General features: G+C 46.5%; 3 protein-coding genes and 1 non-coding gene across 27 annotated transcripts in view; 2 read left to right on the top strand and 2 right to left on the bottom strand.

Moving 5' to 3' along the window:
* Positions 1–21,739, bottom strand: part of LOC130524710 (NACHT, LRR and PYD domains-containing protein 12-like) — a 337,155-nt gene that overhangs the window by 219,746 nt on the left and 95,670 nt on the right. The window lies entirely within an intron of this gene.
* Positions 1–21,739, top strand: part of LOC130524718 (ribonuclease inhibitor-like) — a 158,254-nt gene that overhangs the window by 103,406 nt on the left and 33,109 nt on the right. For all 5 annotated transcript variants that reach the window (XM_057031126.1, XM_057031125.1, XM_057031129.1 and 2 more), the window contains exons 6-7: positions 8,329–8,502; positions 10,331–10,504. In XM_057031126.1, the coding sequence (XP_056887106.1) occupies positions 8,329–8,502; positions 10,331–10,504 (348 nt within the window). The remainder of the gene's footprint in view (positions 1–8,328; positions 8,503–10,330; positions 10,505–21,739) is intronic.
* The window catches only part of LOC130524733 (uncharacterized), a 30,068-nt gene continuing 10,679 nt past the window's right edge, over positions 2,351–21,739 (top strand). Inside the window, exon 1 of the mRNA XM_057031158.1 lies at positions 2,351–2,865. The gene's annotated coding sequence lies outside the window, so the exon portion shown is untranslated. The remainder of the gene's footprint in view (positions 2,866–21,739) is intronic.
* LOC130525071 (5S ribosomal RNA) lies at positions 14,558–14,676 on the bottom strand. Its single transcript, XR_008950351.1, has one exon. It is a non-coding gene; the product is annotated as a 5S ribosomal RNA (ribosomal RNA).

Genomic DNA, 21,739 nt, shown 5'->3' with positions numbered 1-21,739 from the left:
GAAACTCTTTCTGAACTCTGGTGCTCTGAAACATCTCGCTTCCATTTTCAGCTGTTTTTATTCTCAATAACATCAAATCATCCATCCATCCAAATCGTGGTCCTGTTGGACCACCAAAGGACAAACACTTTCCATTTAGCACGGACAAAAAAACCAAATCCTGTTTAGCAATGAAGCTGTGGGGAGAGTTTGAGGAGCGTTTCTGAGGAACACGCTGCCATATTGGGTCCAAGCTGCTGGGGTTTTTGTTGTTTCCAGGTGAATCGGTGGGCAGCGGCGTTACCGCCTGTCTCTGCCCCCCCCCCCCCCTCTCTCCCCGTGGTCGTGGTCACGCCGGGCATCTTTACTGGTCCCGTTTTAAACAGGTTCTGTTGGGAACAGGTGTTCTCCAGAACTGTATTCCAGGCTGCTGTGCTGAAGGGCTGTTTTCAGTAGCAATAGAGCCAGAGTGTGCCTGCTCCATATGAACCCCCCCAGGCCGTGCTTTCCTCCTGGCTGAGCCATAATCAGCTCTGGATGGACTGGTTCACGCTTGGACTGAGTCAAGATTTGATAGCTTGACTGATTCTTACAGTTTTGGATCAAACCCCCATCTGCTGATTCCAGGAGATCTTTAAAGGATCTCAGAGCTTCAGATTTATGAAGCCTGCTCAGCCCCCGGCAGCGCTGATGAAACCATTTCATTCCTTCAAAAAAGCAGAACATGAAGCTCCAGAAAAGGTTTTTGGATCAAGTTTCCAACAGAACGAGGACAAGTGGGTAAAAGCGCCACTTTAAAGCCTCCAGGCCTCAGAAAACATCCACCTTTAGGATGCCTGACTTTAGAGGATCGTCGGTTCGCTCCGAGCACAAGAACAAACATTTTTAACCTCAGTCCAAGAACATCTGACCTGAAATGATCAAAAACCTTCAGCGTAAAAAGATGGTGGAGAGAAAGCTGCTGGGAGGTTCTCAGAAGAGAAGTGGCATTAAAGCCAGCTGGAAGAGTCCAGCCTGCTTCCTGCTCCTCCAAACAGGCGTCTCCACACCAACACTGAGGAACACGGGCTTCTGTTCTTCCTTCTTCTCTTCTGACTATTGTGTGTTTGATGAATGCAGCATCCACTCACTGCCCCCCCCCCCTCATTTACACTGCTCCTGGTTTCACAATGCTCCTCAGACAGATGCAACCAGAGACACTGATGCCGTCAGACAATAAACCTGAGTGTTTTTGTGTCCGGTTATTAACATGTTCCATGCTTTTCCTTCTGCAACAGTTCATCACACCTGCTCAGGGAAACCTCGGTGTAAAGGAGGTGAAGCCGTGCCTCAGTGACTCTACTTTGGTGTTTTAGAAACTAACAGTTATTAGATGAATATACAGTGTGCACGTACGCGCACACGTGTGTATAAACACTTAATACACGCGTGTGCGTGGATGTAGACTTTTTAGTACTTTGGGTTCATAGACTTTTTAGTATTTTGCAGATACGTGTCTGTATATAAACCAGATCCTCCTGTAATAAAGAACTAAAGGCTGACTGTTGTCACGTGACCTGTCTCCGTCTGTGTCCGATGATGGAACCTGCCTGGAACATCTGGTCCACAGAAAAAGCAAAACAGCTCACAGAACTGGTCCAGTTTATATAGAAAAATGGACGAACTTTCTATTGGTCATTGACAGTTTCACTCATCGTCATCAGAATTCATCAGAAATATTTAAACCAACAAACTACACACAGAACCGCAAAGTTTAGAGCTTAAAGGGAGCGACAGGTGAAGATTTAAAGCTCAACGCAGCTGAAGAAGTTCCAAAAAGGAGAAATATCATGTGGTGCTTTACCGCCACCCGGTGGACACGCGTGGAACTGCAGACAATAGTTAAACGCGCTCCGACACATTCTGACCTCTGCTGCTCCTCCTGGACTCCAGGGCTGCAGAAATATGCTGCTTTTACAAGTCTTTCAAATCTGTCAAGCATCATAAATCTTATTTATTTAACCAGGTTGAATAATGATGGAGAATGGTGTCCGAAAACGTCTTTATTTTAAAGTGAACAAGAACAGTTCGGTCCGCGTTCACAGAGAGGCGGAGAGACCTCGAGAGAGTCCAAAACAAGGAAAACTCTCAAAATAGTCAAGCCACAGAAGTCAGGGTTTGGTGATGAAAAAACTCCGCCGCTGGCAGACGGGAGTTCTGTCCTTAAATCTAACGGAGATTGAAGAGAGACCGCAGGTGCGTGTGTCTGCGGGGCCACTGTGGCTGATGAGCGGCTCCTCCACGCCCCCTGCAGGTAGACACCAGCAACAACGTTCCCAGAAACTGGGAACCCAACAAACCAGTTTTTCAAAGTATTCCTTTCAGACTAAGCAGGAAGACTGAAGACCGACAAGGTGAGTGGAAACGAAGAGCATTATTGAAAAGAACTGACAGTTGTGTTTGGAGATAAAATCAAGATTTGATTCAACTAGACTTCATATTTAGTTTTAGCACAAAACATCGTTATACATTATAAATGAATCGGTCTTATTTAACTTTCTTATAGTCTGGCTTTAGTTATAGTTGAATAGTCTTTCTAAGTGAAGTTTAGTTTATTTTTTTGCTCTTTGCTACTGATCCTAAAAGAACTTTAAACCCTCCCAGAATGCTTTTATGGTAGTAATATATACGCCATGAAGCTGTTGATTAGGTTGTAAAAGTGAAAGTGAAAGTATTCTGTTCAGACAAGTATTATGCTGTTAACGTTGTTAGAGAGTCATAACAGGTATTAACAACATTTTAAAACTTTTTTGTGACAGGTGAAAAGCTCTTAGAGTTATTAGAGTTGTTCAACAGTCCAGGTTACAGCTGGATATTTTGGTATTACCTGTCAAACAACATCTAATCGTGTGCAAGTTAGCATCTCTCAGCTGGACCAATTTAAGACAATAAACTAAATAACTAAATCCACACAGGATCACAGGACACCAACAGGATTTTGGGTTCATGTTGCACGTTTTCTCACAGTGGTTTATTGTTCTATGTTGTGGAACCACTGTGAAAGAAATGCAGGAGTGGGTGTCATTTCTTTCATCTATTTTAAATAGAGCAGTGATCTTTGAGGACTTGGATCATAGAAATAATTGAAGAGGGGAACAAAGGAGGGAAGTTAAAAAGTCCTGACTAGCATGTTTATGTAGCACCAGATAATTTAGTGGCTGAGCTGAAGACAGTCCTTTCACCATGTTGGCCTGTGGAAAACCAGTGTTGTGGCCCGATGGACCAGCGTCCCCGTCGTTGCCGGACCACCGTTGGCCACCAGTTGGGTTTTGGGATCAAAGTGGGGGCGTTTCCTGTATCCGGTTCTCCTCACGGATCCATGACTACAACATGTTGCTGCAAGTGCAGAGACGTTTGCTCTGGAAAGAACTTTAGAGCACATTCAGTGCTGCAGGATGAGGGGCTGGAAAAGGTGCCAGTTCTTTTCTCACTGCAGGGAACAGTTAAAAAAAGCAGCTTAAACTCTGAAAACATGAAAATGATACAGAGACATCATTGATTTATTGATTCAGTTGTTATCCAGAATGGATTAGAAATGTTCCTGTTTGATAAAAATGCAGTGAATTGGGATTATTTAACTCCAACCTCTACAGATTATTTACCTTCATCACAGTCTCATCACTATTTCTGATGTTTCCTCAGGATGGACGAGGACAGAGCAGAGTCCACAGTGCCCAGCTGTGTGTCCCTGAAGAGTGACCACTCCAAACAACGACTAATAACCTTCAGAAGTTCAGACAAATGTAAGAAAACTAAAGCGTGATGATGTGTTTGTGTGGCACCCTTTAAACTTCGGTATCAGACCTCAAGGCTCACCTTTAAAGTAAGGTTTTCTGAACCACATAACTCTGCCTTAGAACATTTCACAACCATACAAAACATCATTTTGTAGGGTATTAGCCTCCACCATCGTGAAAAATGAATTCATCAGGTCCTTAAAATGAAACGGTGCACCAACATGTCAGGCGTTCGCTCCCATTAACTCCCATGTTAATTTTAGTGTGGTAAATCTTTTAAAACTGAAAATTGCTTCTGTTTTTAACTGGTCATTTCTCCTACATGGGTTAACATCATCTCACTAAAATTCCTAGGCATATATTTTAAAGTTTCCCAACAATATCCATCATTGCAGAGTGCTCCAGCTCTCCATTTAGATACGGATGGGTAAGACATGGCAGGTCTGTGCAGCTTGTTCTGCCACACTGTTCCACCACATGTCATGAAAATTCATTAAAAAGTCTATTTATAAGGCTCCTGGTTCTAATAAACCCATAGACAACAATATCAGTCATTTCTAAATGGTTGAAATAAGCTTTTGAATACGCGTGACCTCTGTGCTATTTAATGATCAGTTTCAGAGACCAGACGACTGTATTTGGAGCATAAATGGAGAACTTTTGTTCTATTCTATGAGTTTATATTCCTGATTTGGCACTTTTATTTTTAACATAAATTCACAATAAGAAAAGCCACTAAACACTTAGATCAAATACACTTTTCTCCAACTAAACGAGCTTGTTAGAACGTAAATAACTTTATATTTTTTGCTCAGTGTTCATTCAATCTTCAACTGTCAGAGCAAACTGAAAGTAGAAGTGAACGCAGCCTTTCTTAGGCGTTGCTAACGCCCAGTAGACATGTATAACCACTATTCCCATTTTTGACAGCTATCAGAAACGGTCTGCTTCCATTGGAGATTCCTCCTGTCCCGAGGGTGAAAAGAAACGGAGAACTGAACTGCAGACCGCCGACCTGAACAACAGCGTCTCACGTAAGCTCGTACATTTGTATTTATAAGATACTTTTGGGTCGGAATAAAGGAACAACTTGTGTATTTACAATGTGCAAGAGAAGATCCAGAGAGCTCTTGTTTGGTTCCACTGGAACCCCTGGACCCTCTTCAGACCTTCCTAAATGCTTAGACAGTATTTAGCAACATTTAGTCATTTAGTTCTGGAAAGTGTTAAAGAGCTGAAGGCAGGTGACCTTTACAGGACAATGGGTCTGCTGAGTATGATGTGTTTGGAGAAGGTTTGATGTGTTTTTCTAAATATCATCCAGCTTTTACCAGCTGTTTAGTCCAAGCAAACTCTTGGAAGACATGGAAATGGTTGTTATAGACTAAATTAGATTGAAACCCAATGAAATAAAAGAATAGGTGTACATAAGAAGACATAACATTTCAAAGTGACAGTGAGATGGGTCATTACCCGACTGTTGCTTCTATCATTCAAACATGACAGAATATTTTCCAGTTGAGGACATCTGTGTTACTGCTGTAGATGACAATTGTAAAAGGATTTAAAAGATTGTTTGTTTCAGAGGGTGGTGAACTGCAGGAGGTGATAGAAGGTCATAAGATCAGTCTGAAGAGAAGATGTGAACATGTGACTGAAGGAACTCATGAAGCAGGAAGTGGAACCCTGCTGAACAAGATCTACACTGAGCTCTACATCACTGAGGGACAAAGTGAGAGGTGGACACACAACATGAGGTGAGACAGCTTGAGAGAACCTCCAAGAAGAACATCCAGGACACTCCAATCAAGTGCCAGGACATCTTCAAAGTCTTATCTGAGCAACAGAGACACATCAGAGTGGTTCTGACCAACGGTGTCGCCGGCGTTGGAAAACCCTCTCAGTGCAGAAGTTCAGTCTGGACTGGGCAGAAGGTTTGGAGAACCAAGACATCAGTCTGGTGCTTCCGCTCTCATGGAGGGAGCTGAACTTGATCAGAGATGAGCAGCACAGTCTTCTCTCACTGCTTCATGTTTTCCATCCAACATTACAGAAGATCAGAGCAGAAGATCTGACTGTCTGGAAACTTCTGTTCATCTTTGATGGCCTGGATGAAAGCAGATTTTCACTGGGTTTCAACAACCATCAGGTCATCTCTGATGTCACACAAGTATCGTCAGTTGGCGTGCTCCTGGTGAACCTCATCCAGGGGAACCTGCTTCCCTCAGCTCTCATCTGGATCACCTCCAGACCTGCAGCAGCCTATCAGATCCCTCCCTCGTGTGTTGACAGGATCACAGAAGTACGAGGCTTCACTGACTCCCAGAAGGAGGAGTACTTCAGGAGGAGGTTCAGTGATGAAGATCTGTCCCAGAGAATCATCTCACACATCAAGGCCTCCAGGAGCCTCCACATCATGTGTCTGATCCCAGTTTTCTGCTGGATCACTGCTATAGTTCTGGAGGACATGATGACCAGAGACCAGAGAGGAGAGCTGCCCCAAACCCTGACTGACCTCTACTCACACTTCCTGAGGGTTCAGATAAAGAGGAAGAAGCAGAAGTATGGAGGAAAGCAGAGACCAGGGAAACTGACTGAGGCTGATAAAGAACTCCTTCTGAAGTTGGGTCGGCTGGCGTTTGAACATCTGGAGAAAGGAAACATCATGTTCTACTCAGAAGACCTGGAGCGATGTGGACTGGACGTCTCCGAGGTGTCGGTGTACTCAGGAGTTTGTACAGAGATCTTCAAGAAGAGAGTGTGATCTTCCAGAAATCAGTCTACTGCTTTGTTCATCTGAGCATTCAGGAGTTTCTGGCTGCCGTCTACATGTTCCACCGTTACACCAGGAAGACACAGTGGTTATAAATCAGTTCCTAAAATATTCTAAACCAGTCACATCTCTTGATGACTTCCTCAGGAGAGCACTAAGGAAATCTCTCAAAAGTGAAAATGGCCACCTGGACTTGTTTGTTCGCTTCCTTCATGGTCTCTCTCTGGAGTCCAATCAGAGGATCTTGGGTGGACTGTTGGATCAGAGGAGACACCCACCCAGAAACCATCCAGAAGGTCCTCAACAACCTGAAAGGAGTACAGTTATAAATCTCCCCAGACAGAAGCATCAACATCTTCCACTGTCTGATGGAGATGAAGGATCAGTCAGTCCATCAGGAGATCCAAGAGTTCCTGAAGTCAGGGAAGAAATCAGGAGGAGACTGTCAAGATCCACTGTTCAGCTCTGGCCTACCTGCTGCAGATGTCAGAGGAGGTTCTGGATGAGCTGAACCTGCAGCAGTACAACACCTCAGATGAGGGACGACGTCGCCTGATTCCAGCTGTGAGGAACTGCAGGAAGGCCGTGTAAGTAAAGATTTTAGGGCCGGACATCGGCGTTTAAATCAAGCGAGTGGATCATGTCAGGTAGCAATACCCCCTCCAGTGGTCATTCCTTCAATTCTTTATCTCCATTGCAGCGTCCATAAATTAAAAACAACAACAATTCATCCAGAAATGTTCAACACTGGCTGGATATAAGTTCAAAGGTCAATCCAGACAAACCAACATAAGGCAGGAATAATAGGAGCCACAAGTTAACTGACTATCATGAATTACTGTCATGTCATTAAATAACTTTTGTTTGTTTGTATACATCGTATTCTAACGACAGAAAAACACATCTTAACTAATGACACGTGACTATTTTGCTTCATTTGTTCAACGTAAAAACAGCCGGCCTCGTTGGTTTAAATGGGTGTTTTAGGTCTTTGTGGCGGTTCCGTTTGGAGCCTTTATGTGACCCACAAAGTTGTTTGAGCCTTTCCACACCCGTTAGGTGGCAACTTCATCACTAGCAACAAAAGGTGCAGTGAAAATGATTTGAAGGGAAACAGGCAGATATAACAGAAGCTGAGGGCAATCGAATGCAACCAGAGACTCTGATGTCATCGATCGGATCGCTGAATTAAGACTTGACGCACCATCGTACAAATTGGATGAAATGCAAAATATCCAAAGAGCCGATAGACAGATAAAAAGATGCACGTTTCTTTAAACCATTTGCTATAATCATTTTAAATATTGAGTAATTATGAGCTGTTCTAAAATAAGACAAATGTTGAGAATAATTCAGTTGCATTTCAGATCTGATGGTCGTTCAAACTGTTGCTCTACGGTGTTGAATTTAGCTTTTCCAGGAAATGAGCTACATTGGTGTTGAGGTAGATTCTCAGATAAGTTGATTAGAAATCCCAAAGTTTGACTCACTATTTTTGTTTCATACACAACAGACTGTCTGGTAGTGTTCTTTCAACGAGTCATTGGGAAGTTGTGGCCTCAGCAATGACGTCAAACCCTTCTCATCTACGGGAGCTGAGCTTAAGCGAGAACAAAAGCCTGAGAGATGCCGACATAAAGTTACTGTCTTCTGCAATGATGCATCCAAACTGCAGACTGGAGACGCTCAGGTCAGGAGGCCTCTGTTGGTCTTTTCTAAATTTCTTTACATTTTCTGCTTTTCTCTTCATTTTCAGATTTAGAAATGTGTTTTTATTTGCCCCATTTATTCCTTTTCCAGGCTGAGGCACTGCAGTTTATCAGAGATCAGCTGTGACTCTCTGGCCTCGGCGCTGAGGTCCAATCCCTCCCATCTGAGGGTTCTGGACCTGAGTGGGAACCAGCTGAAGGATCCAGGAGTGAAGCAGCTCTGTGGTGCTCTCCAGGATCCTCTCTGTGAGCTGGAGACTCTCAGGTCAGTCAGAGATGATCCAGTACTTTCCCAGGTGTAACTAGTTAGACAATAACTGTTTACATGTTTGATCTTTGTTATAAACGTAGTGTTACAGTTCTCAGAAAAAAGACCACACAGGACAGATTTGCAGTATTAAATTGGTTGTGGAAATCTGTCCCATGTGAGGATGGTCATCAATGACTAGAAAGGAAGTATCAGTTGTAGATTTGTCTTGTTTTATTTTAGGCTGGCCACAAAACCGCCCAAACATTCAGACCAATCAAAAATGGTTCTTCCTGTCTTTTAAAGTTCAGACGGAAAACTAGAAACCCCAAAAAGAAAGCTGCTGCAGTGTGCCATGCCCCTTCTCTCCTGAGAAAAGCCATCCCAAAAAAGAGAAACGCCCAAGTGTGAAGTGAGCGCCCTGTTAAACCTTGGTACCGAAAGCCTGCAGTCATTCTCATCTTAGGTGGCTTCATTCCAGCCAGAAGCCCAAACCTGCCTCCCTCTTAAAGGGGCAGCAGGTCAGTCCAACCACAGAAACCTTCATGAAGATCTGAAGCTTTCAGCATCCACAATTGTTGCACCTCACTTCCATTGGAGTCCAAATCAGAAGTCAACAAGTTGATTCTACACCGATTCTACACAATGCAACCATTTTAAAAAGGTTTCCATCCATAAGTTTTCACACATTTTCATATAAATCTGTTTGTTCATCGCCTCCTTCTGTTGTAATGGTCATAAAGAAAATGACCTTATTTGAGTTTTTCTCCTCACAAATATGACTTTCTATGAACGATGCAATAAATGCAGCTTGCAATCTAAGACAATATGGAAGTATGTGTATATAATAGTAGTGGAAGGAGCTCATAAAATAATACATTTGCTCTTCTCATCGAATCTCTCTATGTTATTAAAGAGAAACCTGCTCTTAGTCAACAACATCTAAGACATCAGCCAAAAATCCTAATTTTCTATAATATAATATAAAACATTAGAGAAGAGTCTTTCTGCAGAGACACTGGTGGCAGGAATGCAGAAGTATCACCTGCTCAACTTGGAAGGTGGAGCAGAAACCACCAGCTGAGAAGGTCCTCAGCGAGAGGAAGTGGTGGAGAACCATGAAACTTGCTAAGCTCCACCTCAGCTCCAGAGACGGGCTGAGCTGGAGCTGTGGCACCAGGTATCGCCCAGAAGAGCCTCCAACAAACAAGCTCTTCTCTTGGGAGGAGAGGGCTTTGAATCTCAGCTCAGTGTGCTTGTCTCTAGTAGGTGGCAGCTGCACCTTCTCCTGAGGTCCTTGTTGATGCCCTGAGGGGAATTGATGCTCCTGCAATGTTTTCTGGCAGCATTGAGCTTGCAGTGGGGCAATCAAACACACTGTGGGGGGGCTCTCTTTCCTTCTCTCATCTGGAGAACAAGTGACACCAGCTGCCAATCATTGTTGGAGAAATGTGCAGTCAGGGGAACGATGCGTCCAGACTATAGCCACCCTTCCAGCATCCAGCAGTGTCTAAAACCTTTGATTTGGTTTCACCAGAGAGTGTAGGGATTGCAGGGTCGCTGCAGCATCGCCCACAAGCTATCAGGAGTGGGTCGCTTTGTCCCAACTCCTGACAAGAGTTGAGTGCTATTGAGAAATGTGGTCTCACAAACTTGGAAGGTATTTTGACCCACACACACTTTACATACGGTGTAGATCTTGTCCAACCGCCCTGAAAGAACCCAAAATAGGAACATACGGCAGATAAGCCGGTGCAGGACCAGAGGTTTGTTGCTTGTAAGCTGTGTTTTCCTCTGGTACATGTTGATTTTTATTTGTCTTCTCTCAAAATAATTGTTATTTTAGACTAAGGAGCTGCAGTTTATCCGAGACCAGCTGTGATTCTGTGGCCTCAGCTCTGAAGTCCAACCACTCCCATCTGAGGGTTCTGGACCTGAGCTTCAACAAGTTGCATGATTCAGGAGTGAAGCGGCTCTGTTCTGGACTGGAGAGTCCAAACTGTAAACTGGAGAGGCTCAGGTCAGCCTTCATTTTTCTACCTATATACCAGCTGCTAAGATGGTGAAGTGAGGCTGTTCTCAACACTGCTATGATGCACCACATTAAAAAAATTCCTTGGAATATCGTGAATTCAGGTCTGACCCAACTAAGAACTAACGTAGGTTTAGTACTGACGCAGATAACATGCAGACCTGCACCGTATAACCTCATCCTGCATTTTTCAGGTTGATTGACTGCAGCTTATCAAAGATCAGCTGTGGCTCTCTGGCCTCGGCGCTGAGGTCCAATCCCTCCCATCTCAGAGAACTGGACCTGGGTGGGAACCAGCTGCAGGATTCAGGAGTGAAGCTGCTGTCTGATCTCGTAGAGAATCCACACTATGGGCTGGAGACATTGAGTCAGTAGCTGGTTGAAGCCAGTGAACTCCCGCTCATCTGCTGCATCACTCACTGACCACTGGTGAAGAGCATCTGTGGAAACATCTGCCATCTACTCCCTCCATAGATGAAAAATTCAGTTTTTAAAAAGCGCTGGTGGACTTTCAGGAGATCAGTCGATGGTCGACAAAGCAGAAGCAGCTTCGCCTTGAAGTTAAATTAGTTCCTGGTATCACACAATGCATCTTTATAAAGTTCTAAATGGCTCCTCGGCCACTCTTATAAGCATGAAAACATTCTCTTAATTGTCTCTTCAAATGTCTGTATTATACGTTACTATTTTACATCATGCCTTCAGAATCTTTAGGGTTTAGTATTTACTGTTTCACCTGCAGCCAGCAATCATCCAATCATCCAAAATGGCGCCCAGAGCGGTCGCCTTGGCGTCTCGCTGCGTTCTTGTTTGTCTATTTTTGTTTGTTAATTGTGTGTCTGCCTGCTCTTACACCCGTGAAGAGCTATTAAACATCAGGACTCTCACCCCCCACGGACTTACTTCCAGTTTTTCTGGCTCCTGCAGCCGACCTGGTTCACTTTTTGGCCCAAAAGGTGAGACGGCGGAGGAGAGGAAGACGGGCCGGTGCCCTGGCGAGACTACGCAGGAGAGGCTCGCGCACGGCGCTGCCTGGGATCTTTCTGTCCAACGCCAACTCACTTTGGAACAAAATGGACGAGCTGAAGTTGCTGATGCGGATTAAAGATTTCTCCACCTCGTGTGTTCTCTGCTTCACTGAAACCTGGTTCAGGAAAGAGACACCGGACAGCGCGCTCCTCCTCGAGGGATTCCAGCTGTTCCTCCTCGGGGGATTCCAGCTGTTCCTGGCGGTCTCTGGGGAGAGAGCAGGCGGTGGAGTCTGCTTCTGCATCAGCAGCGACTGGTGCACTGATGTGACCGTGATCTCCCAGCACTGTTCTCCTGCTGTGGAATACCTCTTCATCAACTGCAGACCCTTCTATTCTCCGCGTGAGTTCGCTTCATTCATTCTGGCCTCTGTTTACATCTCGCCAGACGCGGACGTGCGCGAGGCCCAGCACACGCTCGCGGACTGTATTCAACAAGTGGAGCGGACCTATCCCGACGCTCTGGTTATCGTGCTTGGCGACTTTAATCAGAGCAACCTGAGTTACGAGCTCCCCAGGTACAAACAGTTCATCAAATGCCCCACCAGAGCAGAGAACACACTGGATCACTGCTACACCACAGTGAAGGACGCGTATCGGGCCGTCCCCCGTGCTGCGCTAGGACTGTCTGATCACGTGATGGTCCACCTGATCCCCACATACAGACAGAAACTTAAACTAACAAAGCCATCCGTGAGCACCACGAAGAGATGGACCAGTGAGGCTGTGGAGGAGCTGCGCACGTGCCTGGATACAACTGACTGGGACATGTTTAAAGGGGCCACACATGATCTGGATGAGTACACGGACACTGGGACCTCATATATCCACTTTTGTGAGGAGCGCATTCTACCAACGCGCACTAGGGTGAGTTACTCCAATGACAAGCCCTGGTTCACTCCGAGACTCAGACAGATCAGGAAAGAAAAGGAAGCGGCGCTGAAAAGTGGAGACAGACTGCTACAGAGAGGCCAAATACCGGTTTAGCAAGGAACTGAGGAGAGCTAAATCTGTGTGTTCGGAGAAACTTCAGCAGCAGTTTACTGCTAACGACTCTGCTTCTGTGTGGAGGCCTGAGGCAGATTACCGACTACAGGCCTCAGGCTTCAGAGGGTCAGGACGACAAAGCCCTTTGTAAGAGTCTGTCCCTCCACTATGCCCAACACCCCCCCCCCCCCCCCCAGTGTAGCTGCCCCCATGGACCTCACTCCATCAAAGGCAGTCCCCTCCTCCTCCCCCCCTCCACTCACCATCAGTCCCCCCCCCCATCACTTACCACCAGTTCCCCCCTCCTCCCCCCCTTCATTCACCATCAGTGAACAGGATGTGCGCAGGCAGTTCGCCAGGTTGAACCCGCGCAAGGCCCCTGGCCCGGACGGCGTGTCTCCTTCTACCCTGAGGCACTGCGCAGAGGAACTGACTCCTGTCTTCACAGACATCTTCAACTCCTCCCTGGAGTCATGCCAGGTGCCAGCCTGCCTCAAAACCTCAACCATCGTCCCTGTCCCCAAGAAGCCACGGATCACTGGGCTTAACGACTACAGACCTGTGGCGCTCACCTCTGTAGTCATGAAGTCCTTAGAGCGCCTGATCCTGCCACACCTCAAGTCCATCACCACCCCCCTCCTGGATCCACTGCAGTTCGCCTACAGAGCCAACAGATCTGTGGACGACGCGGTCAACCTGGCCCTTCACTCCATCCTGCAGCATCTGGACTCCCCGGGAACCTACGCGAGGATCCTGTTCGTGGACTTCAGCTCTGCGTTCAACACCATCCTCCCCGCTCTGCTACAGGACAAGCTGTCCCAGCTTAGTGTGCCTGCCTCCCTCTGCAGGTGGATCACTCACTTCCTGACGGATCGGAGGCAGTATGTGCGGCTGGGGAAGACTGTCTCGGACTCCGTCTCCATCAGCACTGGATCACCCCAGGGCTGTGTACTTTCCCCCCTCCTCTTCTCCCTGTACACTAACTGCTGCACCTCAAGCCACCAGTCTGTCAAACTGATCAAGTTTGCGGATGACACCACCCTCATCGGGCTCATCTCCAATGGCGACGAGACTGCCTACAGGAGGGAGGTGGCTCGACTGGTGTCCTGGTGCGGACACAACAACCTGCAGCTGAACGCTCAGAAGACAGTGGAGATGATTGTGGACTTCAGGAAAGTCACAGCCCCTTTGCCCCCCCTTGCCCTCATGGACTCCCCCATCACCATCGCGGACTCCTTCCGCTTCCTGGGCACCACCATCACCCGGGACCTTAAGTGGGAGCCAACCATCAGCTCCCTCATCAAGAAGGCCCAGCAAAGGATGTTCTTCCTACGGCAGCTGAGGAAGCTCAAACTGCCTCCCAGGATGTTGGCGCAGTTTTATACGGCCATCATCGAGTCCATCCTCACCTCCTCCATCACCGTGTGGTTTGCTGGCGCCACCGCCAGGGACAGACTGAGGCTGCAGCGCGTCGTGCGCGCTGCCGAGAAGGTGATGGGCTGCAGGCTTCCATCCATCCAGGACCTGTATATCTCCAGGACCCGGAGGCGTGCAGGTCGGATCACGGCCGAACCCTTCCCACCCTGGTCACGGACTGTTTTTCCCCCCCCTCCCCTCAGGCAGGAGACTACGGTCCATTCGGACCAAAACCTCCCGCTACATGAACAGCTTCTTCCCTCTCCCTCTCGCCATCGGCTGCTGAACACCAAGTGACTCATCACTTAAGCCCATGAACAGCAGCCGTCGGACTCATGAACAATACATTACTCCTGCATGGACCTGCACTATTTCTTACCATTTATGTATATACTGTATATATGTCTTATTTTATTTTTATTATCTTATTCTAGTGTGTCTTCTTTATGTTGAATGTCGCAGCGTCACACCAAGACAAATTCCTAGCTTGTGTAATACTGTGTACTGTATTACATGAACAATGGCAATAAATCTGCTTCTGATTCTGATTCTGCTGGATAATTATCAGGAACACTGGCGGCCTCTGCTGACCCAGTGGAAGAGTGCAAAAAGCTTACAGCACCTGGTATTCCCAGGCGGTCTCCCATCCAAGTACTAACCAGGCCCGACCCTGCTTAGCTTCCGAGATCGGACGAGATCGGGCGTTCTCAGGGTGGTATGGCCGTAAGCGAGAGCAGGTGCAAGAAAATGGCCTTTTGAAGTTAATACACTCAAACTTATTTTCTTGAAACACTTATTCTGGTGGAGGTTGTCCATTTTGCTTTGTCACAGTCCAAACCTCAATGTTGGAGCAGCCTCCAATCCATTCCCCCCCAAGAAAAGGCTATATAGCCTATGAGCGTCATATCATCAAATCTGCCTAGAACGCTCTTGGATGAGAGGTGAAACGCCTTCAAAAAAATCAAACAAGATTCAACTCCGATAAATGAAATCAACTTAAAAGCAATGTGCCATGGCCAGGAATCGATCCCAGCCGGTGCGGGCCAGTTGACAATTGCTGTAACAAACAACCTGATTGAACCTCCTGAAGACCCCAGGGAGAGTTCGAATCCAGCTTTGGGCATTATCAAAGAGAAGATATTTGACTGAAAAATTCACGATCATAAAAATGTTTAAAGAGCATAGCAGTGTCTTTGAGGTTTATGGGCCACAAATGCTGCTCTTTTTAGGAGCACAGCCATCTATTAAACTGTAGTTTGTGTCATAGCATAGTTTTATTGACAAATTCTAAATTGCAAGTAGCAGATATGAACAGGGAAATGCTACGTTATCTGCTTATTCTGTTACAAATAATCTGATGAGATAGGTGTGGAGTTAATTCAGTTGGGGATAGACAGATGGAATATTAGTGTTGTTAGTGTTACCGGCGCCAGAGCTAGGGGTCTCTGGTCCGGCAGCATGAGCCACTCAGGCGCGGGCACTGAGCGGCTGAGCTACGGTATAACTACCTGTGGATCCAAACACACGACACGAGAGTTGTCAGCTCACGCTACTGCTGCGCAGTGTATTTTATTCTTTGCACATGCGCAGAGCAAAAGCAGAGCATAGACTGTTTGCTTGGACCCACTGGTGTTACAGCACCCTCTACTGGTGCAAAGTGGCAATGATTTCTGCAAACCGTATAAAGGTTCAAATATTAAAATGAAAAAGAGGGGGTGTCTGTTAACATAATAAACTATATGTGGCTATTTCAGACCCACTACACTCTCCCCTGCTTCAAGAGATGTCTCCAGACATCTAGAACCAAACTAACAAAAATATTAAAAGAAAATGTCTCAAAACAGTCCAATTGTCAACGTACAGTTATGTGTGTATATGTATAAGTGTGTGCCAGTGTAGGTGTGTATGTGTAAGCATGTGTGTGTAAGTGTGTGCAGGTGTAGGTGTGTATGTGTACAGTGAAGTCTGGTCTCGTCTGTCCTTCAAGTCTTTGTGTGTCTCTAGCATGTCCACACTGCTTGTGCAGGGTAGAAACAATGTTCGGGGACAGCTGGGTAAAAGGAGGGTATGGGACATGGATTGAGGGGTAATGGGAGATGAGACATGGGGTAAGGGGCATAGGCGAACATCAGGTTTGCACCTGGTCCCCAAGACTGGTATGATGGTTGTCCAAGATTGTCATATGTGAGCATTTCTCGAGGTCTCTGTGCTCGAGCTGACCTCCTCACAGGTTGCACTTCCTCCTCAGACAGTTCCACTGCAGGCTCATCATTGTCCTCCTGCTCTCTTGAATCAGCCTCCTCCGCAGTGTCATCAGTTATGAGTTCTCCTTGCACTTCCTGAGCTGGTGGTGGAACAGCTGCCTGCTGGTCTGGTGTCTGCACTGGATCTGGGACGGTGACAGGATCACGTTGTGTTCAGTTGACATTTCAGTATGTCTCAGTGGTTGAAACTCTGGGGCTATAGGTCGGAGCTCATCTGGTGGGTTAGACTGAGGACTTGCCGGTCTGACTCTCCTCCTGCTATATACTGGAATTGTTCGAAGGCAATATGTGTATTCCTCCTCTTCCTCAGAGTGTTCAGACTCCTGCTCCACTGTCTCTCTGTTGTTTCTGTAACAGTCTGTCTGTCTTTGTCTCTGTCTAGGTGCGGACTGACTCGGTGGGACTTCTAAAGGCAAATCATTAACAGGTAGCAGAAGGTTGCGATGCAGCACACGGAGAGTGCGTTCTCCTGTTTCTGGTTGAACTCTGTAAACAGGTCCGTCTCCCATCTTTTCAACCACTCAATGAACCTTTTTCTCCCAATAAGCTCTAAGTTTGCCCGGACCACCCCTCTCCGACAGATTCCTGACAAGCACACGATCTCCAGGCTGCAGTGTAATACCTTTCACATGCTGATCATAATACTTCTTTCCCTTAGCTGAACGCTTCCCACTGGTTTCTGAAGCAATTTTGTATGCTTCCTGCATGCGTGAAGCCCATTTCTGTGCATACTCTTGCCTGGACCGTGGTCCCTCTTCAGGTTTCAAGTCAAAGAGCAGATCTACAGGCAAACGTGGAGCTCTACCATAAAGAAGAAAAAATGGTGAATAACCTGTTCCCTCATGTCTTGTACAGTTGTACGCGTGGACAATGTGAGGTAGGTGATCCTTCCACTCTGTTTTTTTCTCCTCCTGCAGAGTGCGGAGCATCTGTAGAAGTGTCCTGTTCAGGCGCTCGACAGGATTCCCCTGCGGATGGTAGGGAGTGGTTCGTGAGTGGGAAATTCCTGCGAGCTGCTGAAGTCTCTGGAAGAGACTGTTTTCAAACTCCCGGCCCTGATCATGATGTAGCTTTGCAGGGTACCCGAAGCGAGGGATAAAGTCATAGAAGATTTTCTCGGCTGCTGTTCTGCCAGATTTGTTTTTTGTGGCATAAGCTTGACCAAACCGAGTAAAGTGATCTACCAGGACTAAAATGTACTCATACATAACCACCTTTACTCTGTTCAAGATGTAAATAATCAATTGAGATGAGCTCAAATGGGGCACTGGTTGTTATAGAACCCATAGGTGCTCTCTCTGGTCTGTTTGGATGTTTTTGTTTAATACACTGACACTGGCGAATCACATAATCTTCTATGTCCTGTTGCATAAAAGGCCAATAAAACCTTTCTCGTGCTAAATGTATGACTTTATCAGCGCCCACATGTCCCATGTCATCATGCAGGTGTTTTAACACGGTGGCCTTCAGTTTACTGGGGAGAACCAACTGTTTCCTCTGTCCTGTCTGTCTGTACAAAATCCCTTTGTCAAGTCTGAGTCTGTTCCATTCGTGTACCAGTCTGCGTGTTTCTCGTCCCATTTGTCTCTTTCCTTTATCCTGAGGACTCCATCCATTTTTCTTTAGGTTTATCACCTCACAGATAGGAGCATCTTCTTTCTGTGCATCTCTGACACTCTCTGGTGTGATGACAGGGGTGCCTCCAAAGTGTGCGTCACTTACATCCGACTGCAGCTGTAATGCAGCCACCCACGGCACATCACCGTCTTTTACAGCTGTGTCTCCCTGCCAGATGGCGGAGACTACATCAGGGGACACTGTCTCTGTGAACTCTTTCAGGTGACCATCAAGATGCACTGGGTGTCTTGACAGGGTGTCAGCATCAGTGTTTGACTTGCCTGGACGATATTTGATGGTGAAATGAAAGTCGGCTAATTCACCCACCCAACGATGTCCGACTGCGTTCAACCTGGCTGAGCTCAAAACATATGTAAGGGGGTTATTATCCGTGTATACTGTGAAAGTGGGGGCGTAATAGAGGTAATCTCTAAATTTATCACAGATTGCCCACTTTAACGCCAGGAACTCAAGCTTGCTAGAATGGAGATGGTAGTTTTTCTCAGCAGGCGTGAGTGTCCTGGAGCCATAAGCAATAACCCGGAGCTTGTTTCCCTGCTGTTGATAGAGCACAGCACCCAGACCTTCGTTCGAGGCATCTGTGTGGAGTACAAAAGGTAAGTCATAGTCTGGATAAGCCAAAATGGGTGGACTGGTTAACATATCCACCAGGCGTGATACTACAGCACTATGATCTGGTGTCCAATAAACAGGTGTTTTGGATAAGAGCTGACCACTCTTAGTATTTTTTGACTTAACCTTGGTAGCTCTCTGGCTAGGCTCACTAGGACTCTCTATCAGCTGAAACAGAGGTCTTGCTATCCTAGAAAAGTCCTGTATGAATGTTCTGTAATAGCCTAAAAAACCTAAGAGGGCTCTGACCTCTCCCACATTCTTTGGCTCTTTCTCTTTCAAATGCTGAACTGCCTCAATATCTTCAGGGTCAATCTGAACACCTTCGCGAGTCACTAAGCGGCCTAAATACCTGACCTGGCTTTTAAACAGGTCACATTTTTTTGGACGTAATTTGATACCATACTCTCGCAGGCGACAGAGCACCCGTCTCAGATCTTCAACATGGTCATGAAAAGTCTTGGAAAAACAGAGAACGTCGTCCAAATATGGAGAACAGCACTCGTCCCTTAACCCGTCAAGAACTCCCTCCATACATCTTTGAAAAGCCGCTGGGGCGTTTGTTAGACCAAATGGGAGGCGGGTCCACTCATAAAGCCCCCAGGGTGTGCTAAAGGCAGTCAGATGTCTGGAGCTCTCATCGACAAACCCTTGATGGTATGCACTACCCTGGTCGAGTATGGAGAACCATGAGTACCCCCCCAGACTGTCTAACAGATCTTGGATGCGTGGAAGAGGGTGGCGGTCGGGGATGGTTTTCCGATTCAAGCCTCTAAAATCAATACACAGACGCAAACTCTTGTCCTTCTTCCTAACACAGACCACTGGAGATGAGTAGGAAGAAGTAGACTTTCTGATCCAGCCCTGGTCAAGAAGATTTTGTACATAGTCCTTCACCTCCCTGTACAAGGGCTTCGGAACAGAGTTGTAGGACGTCTGCACTGGTGTGTCATCCTTCAGATGGATTTTCAATTGCAGGTTTGGGATGCACCCAATGTCACAGTCATCTTTGGCGAAGACATCTGACTCCTCATACAACATGTCTCTGACTATGTTTTGTTCATGTCTCTCCAGGTGCGACACATCAACAGGGGGATGCCATCTCTGTGTTGTTGTGTCCTCTGTCTTGTTTTTCTCACTTGTTCCTCTTTTTTTTCTGTGCTAACCTGAGCTGAGGATGTACTAACAGTGTTAGGGGACATGGGTTCTAACCCACCTGGAAAACAGTTCACTGGTTTAATTTCAGTAACTTCCTCTAATGTTCCTAAAACTGTTCTCTTAGGGAGGTAGATGTCATGTTTAGTGGGGTTTTGAACAGGTATCTTGACAATTTTTGTGGACCCTTGGAACATCAACTAAGGCCTGAAACAAATCCAACCCCTCAGGACAGTTACTCACTACATCGGGTTGGAAGAGCATAACCCCACCACTTGGCCATTCCCTGACTCTGCACCTCACCTCACAAATCTGCCCTGCAGGAATGGTGGAACCCGTCTTCCCTGTTCTCACACTGCACTCTACAGCTGTCTCACCTGGGGTCAACATCTGGCAAGCAGCAACTAGGGCTTCTACAGCACTGTCATTTATACTTAAGGTTTCTTTTAATAAAGCAGAAATATCAACCTCACTTCTCTGTTTGATTTATCTCAACTAAAACATTGCTGCCTAAGAGAGGACAGTTGAGACAGTTCTGGCTGATTAGCATTGGCACTTGAATGGTGACATATCCACAGTGTTTGTTACCGATTTGGAGTTCAACATCTGCCCATCCATCAAAGGGGACATCTGTGCCATTTGCTGCAGAAATCACCAGCGGCTCATCAAGAGGGAGGGATTCAAGTGGCTGGATATCGACATGGGGGAGTGCTTCTTCCATCCAGCCTCTCCCCACCATCGTCACTTGAGCCCCTGAGTCAAGCAACATCTGGAGAGGAACACCATTGAGAGTACATGAGACCATACATCGCTTTCCTATGAGCTGTGCTAAGCGTTTCTTTGTTGGTGGTTGACACTGTGCTTTTGTTTTTACAGGACTTGCTGCCTTAGACATGCTGGGTTGGGCTGGGGGTTCCTTAGCTGTCACGGTCACTGGCTGCCCTTTTCCAGTGACCTCATCCCGTTTCCCGACGTCCTCCTTTGAAGACAGCCGACCGCCCGATGTCCAGCTTGGCCACATACGAAGCAGTGAGGGCAACTCATCTTGCCCTGCTGAACACAGTTGCTGCATCTGCCACGGGCTTCAGATGTTGGTGGCATTGGCTGGGCTGTGGCTGAGTGTGTGTTCACAGGGGTGGCAGTGTCAGCAGGCCTCACCACTTGAGCCAGCTGTTTGGTCAGGGAGGACACCTGTGCAGTCAGTTCTTCAATAGCGGCACGGTTAGCCTGTAACTCAGTGTCAACTCTAGTCTGCTTAGTTGAGTCACTACAGTCAAGCTGAGCTGGGCTCACAGTCACTGGTCGGTTTTTAGCTACTGTGCCAAGGCGTCTGAGTCTCTCTGTCTCCTCACTGGTAGACATAGTTATCTGGTCCAAAAGAAAGTCATCACTAACCTGCGAGTCTGTGAGAAGAGGTTTGAGATCATAACGAACATGGTTATTTTTCATTCATTCAGACCTTGATACAAAGTGTGAAGAAAGGTGCCCTGAACCAGCTTTTTGTCGTAGCTAAACTCTGCACCAGGTTGTTGGACTCAAACAAAACACGCTGTTTTAAACCCATTATCTTGTATAGGAATTGTTGAGGACTCTCTTTGTCCTGTTGTTTAGCATTATTTAACTCTTGAAAAAGTTCAGTGCTGCTTTTGTCCCTGATATGTGCGCGGAGAAACCGCTTTAGCTCATCAACAGTTAAATCACTTTTGTTTGTCAACATTTCTCTGAATGTACCTGGTTTGATTATTTTCATCACAGTGCGAATCACCTCTGACTCAGTAAAACCTTCCTGTATACCTTCTTCGATTTGTTTACAAAGGTTACTGTATGACATATCAGACCCAACATCAGAGATTTGTCCACCATGTAACTTAAATTCTCTGCGTGGGAGCAGAGCTGCAAAATCATTCACCCTCAATACCTGGTCTCCCATGCTGGATGACAGACTTACTCTACCATGGGGAGATCCATCAACGCCTGCGGTGAAAGCCCTGGTGACTGTGGAAGTGTCAAAGTTCCTTGCTGGCAGTCCACTGTCTCTTCGTGAAGGTGCTGGATGCATGTGAATGTCTTTGTTCATCTGCAATGGCTGTGTGGGAATGTTGTGGTTGTGTGGGGTTGTGGTG

Source organism: Takifugu flavidus, chromosome 4 (genome assembly GCF_003711565.1).
Source record: "Takifugu flavidus isolate HTHZ2018 chromosome 4, ASM371156v2, whole genome shotgun sequence".
NCBI lineage: Eukaryota > Metazoa > Chordata > Actinopteri > Tetraodontiformes > Tetraodontidae > Takifugu > Takifugu flavidus.
The sequence above is the reverse complement of the archived record's forward strand: the minus strand, read 5'-3'. Positions and strand labels throughout refer to the sequence as shown.